This window comes from Emys orbicularis, chromosome 8 (assembly GCF_028017835.1).
Source record: "Emys orbicularis isolate rEmyOrb1 chromosome 8, rEmyOrb1.hap1, whole genome shotgun sequence".
Lineage (NCBI taxonomy): Eukaryota > Metazoa > Chordata > Testudines > Emydidae > Emys > Emys orbicularis.
This window is the reverse complement of record NC_088690.1, coordinates 44,007,520-44,019,579: the sequence shown is the minus strand read 5'-3', so window position 1 is coordinate 44,019,579 and position 12,060 is coordinate 44,007,520. Positions and strand designations below refer to the sequence as shown.

The following is a 12,060-nucleotide window of genomic DNA, read 5'->3' as shown; positions in this document are numbered from 1 at the left end:
GGGAGGAAAAAAAGGGAGAGTAGTATGCAAAAGATACATTTTAGAGAACAAAGGGAAGATTATTTCACACTGAATCAAGCGATTCACATTATATAGCACATGTGCTTTTGGTACAAGGTCGCATTTTGCCTCTTATATTGAGTGCTTGCCGGTTTGGTGTGAGACATCACATGCTCGGCTGGGCAACAGAATTCGGCTTGCAGGCAGCCATGGTAAGGCAAAGTGTTTCAGCTTCTGTTGTAGCCTCTGTCCATCATGCCCTTGGAGATTTTGGCAAATATATTGGCATTTCGTCTTTTGGAACGGAGTTCTGCCTGCATGGATTCTTCTCCCCATACAGCGATCAGATCCAGTACCTCCCGTTCGGTCCATGCTGGAGCTCTTTTGCGATTCTGGGCCTCCATGGTCATCTGTGCTGATGAGCTCTGTATGGTCACCTGTGCTGATCAGCGCGCCACGCTGGCCGAACAGGAAATGAAATTCAAAAGTTCCTGGGGCTTTTCCTATCTACCTGGCCAGTGCATCTGAGTTGAGAGTGCTGTCCAGAGCGATCACAATGGAGCACTCTGGGATAGCTCCCGGAGGCCAATACCGTCGAATTGCGTCCACACTACCCCAAATTCAACCCAGCGAGGTCGATTTTAGCGCTAAACCCCTCGCCGGGGAGGAGTACAGAAATAGATTTTAAGAGCCCTTTAAGTCAACAAAACAGGCTTGGTCGTGTGGACGGGTGCAGGGTTAAATCGATGTAACACTGCTAAATTCGACCTAAACTCGTAGTGTAGACCAGGGCCAAGTGTTGAACACAGAGTATGCTGAAGCTGGCATTCCTCCTACTGAGTCTGGTGAGTCTCCAGCTTTTCACACAACAGCCAGCCCAAAGACTGGATCATCCAGTACCTGTAGGCTGGAGATTGAGATAGTTCACCAGCTGGTGTCTGAGGAGGTAGGGAACAACTAGGTTTTACAGGAAAAATGCCCAGCTGCAGTAGCAAGATGGTTTCTTGGGAGCCATAGCAGGTCTATTAACAGAACAATAGTTAAGGCTAAGATTATGTCACGGAGGTTGCGGAAGTCACGGAATCCGTGACTTCCATGACCTCCATGACATTGGGGGCCCCCACAGCTGACCAGCCGCTCTCTGCAACGGAGGACCCCGGAGCAGCCCAGAATCTGTGAGTAGCTGCAGGTGGTGGGTGCCACCAGCGGCAGCGACCCCTGAGCTGCCCAGCCACCACTGCTGGCAGTGGCTCAGCCGCCGCAAGCAGCCAGGGCGCCCCTGCAGCTCCCAGCTGCCAGTGGTGGCAGAGGGACCCCGGAGCTGCTCAGTGGCTGTGGGCGGGGACCCCCCCGCAGTCCCAGCTGCCAGTGGCGGCAGAGGGACCCTGGAGCTACTCCCCAGCCTCCGCCGCTGGCTGGGGTCCCCCTGCAGATACCCTGCCACTACAGGTGGCGGCAGACCCCCCTGCAGCTTCCAGCTACGCAGGGCGGCAGGGGGACCCCTCGCACCCACTGGGCAATAGGGTCCCTGCAGCTCCCAGCTGCTGCAGGGGCGGGTAGGGTGCTTGGACCCTCCTACCTCCCCATTTTGTAAGAGTTGTTTTTAGTATAAGTCAGGGACAGGTCACAGCTTCTGTGATTTTTTGTTTATTGCCTGTGACCTGTCCTTGACTTTTACTGAAAATACATGACAAAATCATAGCCTTAATAATAGTAAAACAGCTTCTGCTCCCTGCAGAGCTCATCTGCTTCTTGGTTCTTTGCTTGAATCCCTTTCCTCCCTGTAGCGCACGTTGACCCTCAGCTCTGGCTCTCAGCTGACCCCTGCCTCTCCATCCCCTAGGCAAACACTCTAGAAACCTTTGCATCAGGGACTGTTACATTATATGTTTGTGCATCTTGTCAGCTGGTCATGGGTGAACCCGATTAGACCCAAGGCTTTCCTGTGACTGGCTGATGTGATGTTAAATATGAATAATCCCTGCCTAGACCTGGTCCACACTAACCCCCCACTTCGGACTAAGGTACGCAAATTCAGCTACGTTAATAACGTAGCTGAATTCGAAGTACCTTAGTCCGAACTTATCGCGGGTCCAGACGCGGCAGGCAGGCTCCCCCGTCGATGCCGCGTACTCCTCTCGCCGAGCTGGAGTACCGGCGTCGACGGCGAGCACTTCCGGGATCGATCCGGGATCGATTTATCGCGTCTAGACAAGACACAATAAATCGATCCCAGAAGATCGATTGCCTGCCGCCGAACCAGGAAGTAAGTGTAGACGTACCCCTATACTGAAGGTAAAGTTGTGTTTTAATATCTTATTTAACATGACTCCTTAAGACTGTGTTCTACCTCAATGTAATTTTCAAGTCTTTGGGGTTGGTGGTGCTGATGGACACTCCTCCTGCCTCCAGTCTTGAAGGAGACATCAAGGAGGAGCCACTGTCCACCATTCCCCTAAGTCCCAGAGCTGGAACAATATATTCAGAAGTAGAGCTGCTGTCCTTACCCCCCCTGTTGAAACCTAAGCCAAGCTGGCACACTGACCCAGCAGGGCATAAGTTCAGCCTTTTATAGGCAGAGCCCAGTGAAGCCCCACTCACCAGTGATTAGTAATAACAGACTTTTCCAGCACAAGACTGTCAGTAATATAAATTCATCTTGCTACGGTTGGGGTTATGGGTATGTGTTTGGGTATGATTTTGGGCTGCTGGGCATGTACATTGTTGGTGGTTGTAGGTTGGAGGTGATGTGCATTTTGGATGTGAGAAATGAGTATGTCTCTCGGCCATGATTATGGCTCTACCAAATTCACGGCCATGAAGAATGCGTCACGGACCGTGAAATCTGGTCTTCCCCTGTGAAATCTGGTCTTTCGTGTGCTTTTACCCTATACTACACAGATTTCACGGGGGAGACCAGCGTTTCTCAAACTGGGGGTCCTGACCCAAAAGGGAGTTGCGGGGGTGGGGGTCGCAAGGTTATTTTAGGGGGATCATGGTATTGCCAGCCTTACTTCTGTGCTGCCTTCAGAACTGGGCGGCCGGAGAGTGGTGGCTGCTGACCGAGGGCCCAGCTCTGCAGGCAGCAGCACAGAAGTAAGGGTGGCAATACCATACCATGCCATCCTTACTTCTGTGCTGCTGCAGGCAGCGGCTCTGCCTACATAACTGGACTCCCAGCCAGCAGCTGCTGCTCTCTGGCCACCCAGCTCTGAAGGTAGCACCATTGCCAGCAGCAACGCAGAAGTAAAGGTAGCAGTACCGCAACCCGCCCCCCCCACACACAATAACCTTGCAATCCCCCCACAACTCCTTTTTGGGTCAGGACCCTTACAGTTACAACACTGTGAAATTTCACATTTAAATATCTGAAATAATGAAATTGAGAACTTTTAAAATCCTATGACTGTGAAATTTACCAAAATGGACTGTGAATTTGGTAGGGCCCTAGCTATGACTTTTGAGGGATAAAGCATGTGACTGTAGTTGGTCTGGATTTTAATATTTTAATAACATGAATTTCTAGGTTTGTAGTGTTTGCATTGAAAAGAAATATTCTTCTGCCACTATAACTGTAAACGCATAACGCTTTTGGTGTGGAAATAATATAAATGTTCATCTGAGGAGGTAGGCAGTAAGTACAAGAGGAGGGGACAGCACAATGCAAACGTATTCATCATTCTCATACTACAGATGGTAATAAGATGTGGAATGATGTACCTATGCTACCCTAACTATAGCTCTTAAATATTACATAGTATCTTTCTCTGTGGCTTGTTATTCATCAGTGTTGCCAAGATATTAGCTGCTGTAACATAATAAGAACATAAGAACATAAGAAAGGCCGTACTGGGTCAGACCAAAGGTCCATCTAGCCCAGTATCTGTCTACCGACAGTGGCCAATGCCAGGTGCCCCAGAGGGAGTGAACCTAACAGGCAATGATCAAGTGATCTCTCTCCTGCCATCCATCTCCATCCTCTGACGAACAGAGGCTAGGGACACCATTCTTACCCATCCTGGCTAATAGCCATTTATGGACTTAGCCACCATGAATTTATCCAGTCCCCTTTTAAACATTGTTATAGTCCTAGCCTTCACAACCTCCTCAGGTAAGGAGTTCCACAAGTTGACTGTGCGCTGCGTGAAGAAGAACTTCCTTTTATTTGTTTTAAACCTGCTGCCTATTAATTTCTTTTGGTGACCCCTAGTTCTTGTATTATGGGAATAAGTAAATAACTTTTCCTTATCCACTTTCTCAACATCACTCATGATTTTATATACCTCTATCATGTCCCCCCTTAGTCTTCTCTTTTCCAAACTGAAGAGTCCTAGCCTCTTTAATCTTTCCTCATATGGGACCCTCTCTAAACCCTTAATCATTTTAGTTGCTCTTTTCTGAACCTTTTCTAGTGCTAGAATATCTTTTTTGAGGTGAGGAGACCACATCTGTACACAGTATTCGAGATGTGGGCGAACCATGGATTTATATAAGGGCAATAATATATTCTCAGTCTTATTCTCTATCCCCTTTTTAATGATTCCTAACATCCTGTTTGCTTTTTTGACCGCCTCTGCACACTGCGTGGACATCTTTAGAGAACTATCCACGATGACGCCAAGATCTTTTTCCTGACTCGTTGTAGCTAAATTAGCCCCCATCATGTTGTATGTATAGTTGGGGTTATTTTTTCCAATGTGCATTACTTTACATTTATCCACATTAAATTTCATTTGCCATTTTGTTGCCCAATCACTTAGTTTTGTGAGATCTTTTTGAAGTTCTTCACAATCTGCTTTGGTCTTAACTATCTTGAGTAGTTTAGTATCATCTGCAAACTTTGCCACCTCACTGTTTACCCCTTTCTCCAGATCATTTATGAATAAATTGAATAGGATAGGTCCTAGGACTGACCCTTGGGGAACACCACTAGTTACCCCTCTCCATTCTGAGAATTTACCATTAATTCCTACCCTTTGTTCCCTGTCCTTTAACCAGTTCTCAATCCATGAAAGGACCTTCCCTTTTATCCCATGACAGCTTAATTTACGTAAGAGCCTTTGGTGAGGGACCTTGTCAAAGGCTTTCTGGAAATCTAAGTACACTATGTCCACCGGATCCCCCTTGTCCACATGTTTGTTGACCCCTTCAAAGAACTCTAATAGATTAGTAAGACACGATTTCCCTTTACAGAAACCATGTTGACTATTGCTCAAGAGTTTATGTTTTTCTATGTGTCTGACAATTTTGTTCTTTACTATTGTTTCAACTAATTTGCCCGGTACCGATGTTAGACTTACCGGTCTGTAATTGCCGGGATCACCCCTAGAGCCCTTTTTAAATATTGGCGTTACATTAGCTAACTTCCAGTCATTGGGTACCGAAGCCGATTTAAAGGACAGGTTACAAACCTTAGTTAATAGTTCCGCAACTTCACATTTGAGTTCTTTCAGAACTCTTGGGTGAATGCCATCTGGTCCCGGTGACTTGTTAATGTTGAGTTTATCAATTAATTCCAAAACCTCCTCTAGTGATACTTCAATCTGTGACAGTTCCTCAGATTTGTCACCTACAAAAGCCAGCTCAGGTTTGGGAATCTCCCTAACATCCTCAGCCGTGAAGACTGAAGCAAAGAATCCATTTAGTTTCTCCGCAATGACTTTATCATCTTTAAGCGCTCCTTTTGTATTTTCATCGTCAAGGGGCCCCACTGGTTGTTTAGCAGGCTTCCTGCTTCTGATGTACTTAAAAAACATTTTGTTATTACCTTTGGAGTTTTTGGCTAGCCGTTCTTCAAACTCCTCTTTGGCTTTTCTTATTACACTCTTGCACTTAAGTTGGCAGTGTTTGTGCTCCTTTCTATTTGCCTCACTAGGATTTGACTTCCACTTTTTAAAGGAAGTCTTTTTATCTCTCACTGCTTCTTTTACATGGTTGTTAAGCCACGGTGGCTCTTTTTTAGTTCTTTTACTGTTTTTCTTAATTTGGGGTATACATTGAAGTTGAGCCTCTATTATGGTGTCTTTAAAAAGGGCCCACGCAACTTGCAGGGATTTCACTTTAGTCACTGAACCTTTTAACTTTTGTCTAACTAACCCCCTCATTTTTGTATAGTTCCCCCTTTTGAAATTAAAGGCCACAGTGTTGGGCAGTTGAGGTGTTCTTCCCACCACAGGGATGTTGAATGCTATTGTATTATGGTCACTATTTCCAAGCGGTCCCGCTATAGTTACCTCTTGGACCAGCTCCTGCGCTCCACTCAGGATTAAATCTAGAGTCGCCTCTCCCCTTGTGGGTTCCCGTACCAGCTGCTCCATGAAGCAGTCATTTAAAGTATCGAGAAATTTTGTCTCTGCATTTCGTCCTGAAGTGAAATGTTCCCAGTCAATATGGGGATAATTGAAATCCCCCACTATTATTGGGTTCTTAATTTTGATAGCCTCTCTAATTTCCCTTAGCATTTCATCATCACTATTACTGTCCTGGTCAGGTGGTCGATAATAGATCCCTAATGTTATATTTTTACTAGAGCATGAAATTTCTATCCATAGAGACTCTATGGAACCTGTGGATTCGCTTAAGATTTTTACTTCATTTGAATCTACACTTTCTTTAAAATATAGTGCCACTCCTCCCCCTGCACGGCCTGTTCTGTCCTTCCGATATATTTTGTACCCCGGAATGATTGTGTCCCATTGATTGCTCTCAGTCCACCAGGTTTCTGTGATGCCTATTATATCTATATCCTCCTTTATCACAAGGCACTCTAGTTCACCCATCTTATTATTTAGACTTCTGGCATTTGTGTACAAGCACTTTAAAAACTTGTCCCTGTTTATTAGCCTGTCTTTTTCTGATGTGCCAGATTCTTTTTTATGTGGCTGTTTATCATCTGATCCGGCCCTTACATTATACTTTTCAGTCCTCTGCTCCTGACTATAACCTGGAGATTCTCTATCATCAGACTCTCCCCTAAGGGAAGTCTGTGTCCGATCCACACGCTCCTCTGCAGCAGTCGGCTTTCCCCCATCTCCTAGTTTAAAAACTGCTCTACAACCTTTTTAATGTTTAGTGCCAGCAGTCTGGTTCCACTTTGGTTTAGGTGGAGCCCATCTCTCCTGTATAGGCTCCTCCCATCCCAGAAGTTTCCCCAGTTCCTAATGAACGTGAACCCCTCCTCTCTACACCATCGTCTCATCCACGCATTGAGACTCTGAAGCTCTGCCTGCCTACCTGGCCCTGCGCGTGGAACTGGGAGCATTTCTGAAAATGCCACCATAGAGGTCCTGGATTTCAGTCTCTTCCCTAGCAGCCTAAATTTGGCTTCCAGGACATCTCTCCTACCCTTCCCTATGTCATTGGTACCTACATGTACCACGACCACCGGCTCCTCCCCAGCACTACACATAAGTCTATCTAGATGCCTCGAGAGATCCGCAACCTTCGCACCAGGCAGGCAAGTCACCATACGGTTCTCCCGGTCATCACAGACCCAGCTATCTACATTTCTAATAATCGAATCTCCCATTACTAACACCTGCCTTTTCCTAGAAACTGGAGTTCCCTCCCCCGGAGAGGCAACCTCAGTGCGAGAGGCAACCCCAGAACCATCTGGAAGGAGGGTCCCAACTACGGGAAAGTTTCCCTCTGCTCCCATTGACTGCTCTACTTCCCTGGGCCCTTCTTCCTCCTTAACAGCACAGGTGCTGTCTAAGCGGAGGTGGGACAATTCTACAGTGTCCCGGAAAGCCTCATCAACATACCTCTCTGCCTCTCTCAGCTCCTCCAGTTCCGCCACCCTGGCCTCCAAAGTCCGTACATGGTCTCTGAGGGCCAGGAGCTCCTTGCACCGACTGCACACATACGCCACCCGCCCACAGGGCAGGTAATCATACATGCAACAGTCGGTGCAATAAACTGGATAGCCCCCACTCTGCTGCTGGGCTTCTGCCTGCATTGTATCCTAGTTAGTGAAAGGGTGGTTTACAGAAGGGAGTTTTGGAATGTGGTTTGGTTTATAGGTTTTAGGGGGGGGCCACGGGGATGGGGTTACGGCTGGCGAGGGACTCCCACTCCCTTCCCACTCCCCTTCTAAACTCCCTTGCGAAACTCCCTGTTAGCAGCCCCTGGTCGCTTGTGCGCGGCTTTATAAAGCCCTGGCCTGAGTGAATGCCCCACCCACTGAGTAAGGCTCAGCCAATTACCAGAGGCTTCGAGCTTTCAAACCTGCCTCCAACTGCCAGCCAGAGCACACGGTCCCTCAAACAACCAAACAAACAAACACAAGCTCAGCACACAGCAAGTAACCCCCAAACACAAACAAACACACACTACAGACAGTCACTTACCCCACAGATGCTGTATTAGCTCCTCCTTCACCTGGAGAACTCCCTTGCGAAACTCCCTGTGTTTCATGAAATGTTTGTATGAATGCTGCACTATAGAATTTAGTTACAGTGGTAACACTACTGAGTGCTCAGAACCTTCATTTTCATCCTGAGATATTACTTTAAAATACAGTTGTAAACTGGTGGATCAGCTCCCCATCTTGGGACACACCCAGTTTCATTTGTAGCCCCTTCCTCAGGGCTCTGTTTATTCTCCAGCACAAAACAAAAGTATCAGCCCTGTTCTTGACTGAGGTTGTGGGGCCACTTCTGGTAACTGAAGGCTCTGGACCTCCGCAGCCTACCAGGGGGGAGGAGTGGTCTGAAGGGCCTGCTTGCCCTCTTGCAGCCTTCTGCTGCAGCCACAAAAGAGTAAGCTTTCAGTGCGCTCTTGGTTCCCAGCCCCCTTATGGATTTGGGGCCTTGCTTTATACCCTCCAGCTGGAAATCTGACCCAATAACTAGGTGTTGCTCAGTTGGGCCTGGGTCAGTAATTCCCAGCACCGTCCTGCTGGTCTTCCCTCCAGAAGAGGGCTCTCTGTTGTCTGTCACCCCTGCCCATCGAGGAAAGGTCTCAGTAGCAAGCCTCCCAGACCTGGTCTACAGACCTGGTCTATCAGGGCTCATGCTAGCACTCTAAAAATAGCTGTGTAAACAGCACTTTGTAGTTGCAGCATGGGCTGAAGCTCTGACTTGGAAGCCTCAGGAGGGGTGTGGGCTTCAGATCCCCATGGTATTTTTAATAAAATTTAACATATATCATACAAAATCTAACATACCGTAATGGGCCATACTGCAAAAAGATTATCATTTGGAAATTATTCTAGTTTGTGAGAAATGTCAATCCTAATTCTAGAAAATGATTACTGTCTTTTTACAACAAAAGGCATAAATTAATCTGTTTTATTATGAGCGCTGCTGCCACCAACTCCCAGAACTCCCACATTAATCAAGAGTCAGATGAAAATCTCTGCAGTTTTCTTGTTTGTTTGCGTGTTTGTTTGTTTGTTTTTAATAGTTATTGATAATGAAACTGCCACTCTCAATCTGTAGACCATAAAATGAGGAGAAATTGATCCCTTCCATATAAATACAGAAGGCTATCTTTTAGTTTATGTCCACATATGTTCTAGTTTAAGCCTAATTGTAACCTATGTAATGATATTTCAACTATAATTTTCTTCTGACATCTTGAATCTTTTCTCTCACAATGCACTAGGTTATAGTGAAAGATTTATTTTAATTGTGTAGCTTTGATATTTTAAATAAATTTTAACATCATACAAAAATAGAATTTCTATTTCTAAATTCAGTATCTTGGAGGTAATCAAAGTGAGTTTATTGTCCAGCTCTACCCTTTTCCAGTACAGATAAAATTGGTTAACAGATTTTTTACATATGGATATTTATTTTATTAAGGATATAACAAACTTTAAAATGATTGCATGTATCTTTGTGGTGACATTAAAACTTAGTGAATATTCCTACATTCTTTTCATTGCTTTTACATCTGACCTCACATTCACAGGTTTTTGTTGTTGCTATGTTCATTATCTGGCTGTACAGATCATTTACTTTTCAAAAACACATTTTTTTTCAAGCGCATGTCCTTGTGCTTTGTGTTGTCCTTGTTAAAACTGTTATGTATGTTTCCAGCATTATCCTTTGGCCTAAAGCTGGCAGTCCGTTATCAGACGTCTTGTGGAGGTTAGTTTTTTTTGGTGGTTTTGTAGGTTCATATACATCTAGTAGAAATTTAATGAAAAATAGAGAAAGAATAGAGTATTTAATTTTGTAAAATAAACAAATGGTCTCTTATAAAATAACTTCTTTCTTGCAGAGTGCTCATTTGGCCATGATTGATACCCTGATGATGGCATATACAGTCGAGATGGTCAGTGTTGAAAAAGTGATTGCATGTGCTCAGCAGTATTCAGCCTTCTTCCAAGCCACAGACCTGCCCTATGACATTGAGGATGCTGTCATGTACTGGATAAATAAGGTATGAACAAAGCAAACGTATGCTTAGATTGAAAAGACAATCAACGTGATTCTGCAGCCATGAATGGAATTTATGTATATTCCAGACTTCATCTAACATAGGATGTTCATTGTTCACTTTCAGCAAGGATAAGAAAAAGGTAAGTTTTCATAATCAATTAAAACGTTATTGAAATAAAAATTTTGACTGCAGTGTAGAGTATGAAGAAAAGAAAAGAATGTAAGAGAGAGATGAAACCTGACCAGTTACTGATGAATTTTGATGACATGATAAAGTTGTTGATAAATCATTTAGCAGAACCTATAGGTATCCTTGGCTTTCTCTAATGTAAAGGAACCCAGTTGGAAACTGGGGTCTCTGTTGTACCTAAACATATATTGAGTATGAGGTTTTCAACCTGATTACTTACTACATAATAAACAAAATTTTCAGATATAATAGTAGCCTATTGTAATAAAATGTACCTGTCAGCAGCCAGCATATTCAGAAACAGATCTCACGCCGCTGCCAAATCTGCTGGTACAGATGGCCCCAGATTTTTGTTTCAGTTCTGTCTGATGTGAAGTAAACATTGCTTCATGCTTTCAGTGAGTCCTACGATGGTGATAATTTAGTGGCCCCTGAAAAATTGTTATTTCTCCCTTTTATATTGGTCATAGCTGGGGCATATCACAGGTTCCTTCTCAACATGTTTAACTGGCAACCTTAATCCAGCATTCCCTAAATCAGGGATTCCCAAACCTTTTACTAAGGAGACCCACCAGCTGCATTTTGTCTTTTTCTGCAACCCACCCAGGGTCCAAAATTGTGGGAAAGCCCAAAATCATAGGCCAGCATCCTTCTCCTTGCCTCACTGAGGGGGCACAGACCAACTACAGCAGCGCCCTCCACCCTGGCACTGCGACCCTAATGCCAGCCCGCTGCAGCAGGGAGACCGAGGGGGAAAGGGGGCCCAGGGATGAATGGAAAGTGAGCCTGCCTTACACTTACGCTGATGCGGCAGGTCCTGTTCTGTGGGTTTGGGCCTAGCTCCCCACCCTGGGTATTGCAATGGTGCATAGGATCATAGCAGCACTCAGGTTTGGCCCAGCTGCTCCTCTGCCAGGTTGTAATATTTGGAGCACAGAAAGTCAGGCCCAGTCCAGTGGAACTGCAGGGTGAGTGTGGGGCAGGCTCACTCTCCAGCACGTGCACATGTGCACAGATGCCCTTTGGGGCCTCCCCTCTACACCGGGTCCACAACCCACTGAGAACCTTCCCTTGACTCAGTGGTGGGTTGGGACCCACCAGTTGGGGAACAGAGCCCTAACTCTCTCCATAAACATACACTGATTCTAGGACAAAGCATCACCATCTTAGGTGTTTGGGGTAGATAAGGTTGGAGGGAGGTGGGGTTGGATAATGTTACACCCTGAATCTTGAGCCTTGCAGCCAGGGGTCCAATTTCATGTCTTTGATTTGGGCCCTAGGTTGGTTTCAACAGACCCTGATCTTATTGACTATCATGTTTCAGTTGTAAACCCAGTCAGAGGACTGCTTCTTTTAAAAACAGAATAGGTCATTTGAAAAATTTGTCTCTTTAGGTAAATGAACATTTGAAAGACATTATGGAACAGGAACAAAAACTAAAAGAGCATCATAGTGTAGAAACTCCAGGAGGTCAAAAGGTAG

At 45.3% G+C, this 12,060-nt stretch overlaps 1 protein-coding gene across 4 annotated transcripts in view; it reads left to right on the top strand.

Moving 5' to 3' along the window:
* The window catches only part of CAMSAP2 (calmodulin regulated spectrin associated protein family member 2), a 201,463-nt gene that overhangs the window by 101,603 nt on the left and 87,800 nt on the right, over window positions 1–12,060 (top strand). For all 4 annotated transcript variants that reach the window (XM_065409319.1, XM_065409317.1, XM_065409318.1 and 1 more), the window contains exons 3-4: window positions 10,228–10,389; window positions 11,973–12,056. In XM_065409319.1, coding sequence (XP_065265391.1) covers window positions 10,228–10,389; window positions 11,973–12,056 — 246 coding nt within the window. The remainder of the gene's footprint in view (window positions 1–10,227; window positions 10,390–11,972; window positions 12,057–12,060) is intronic.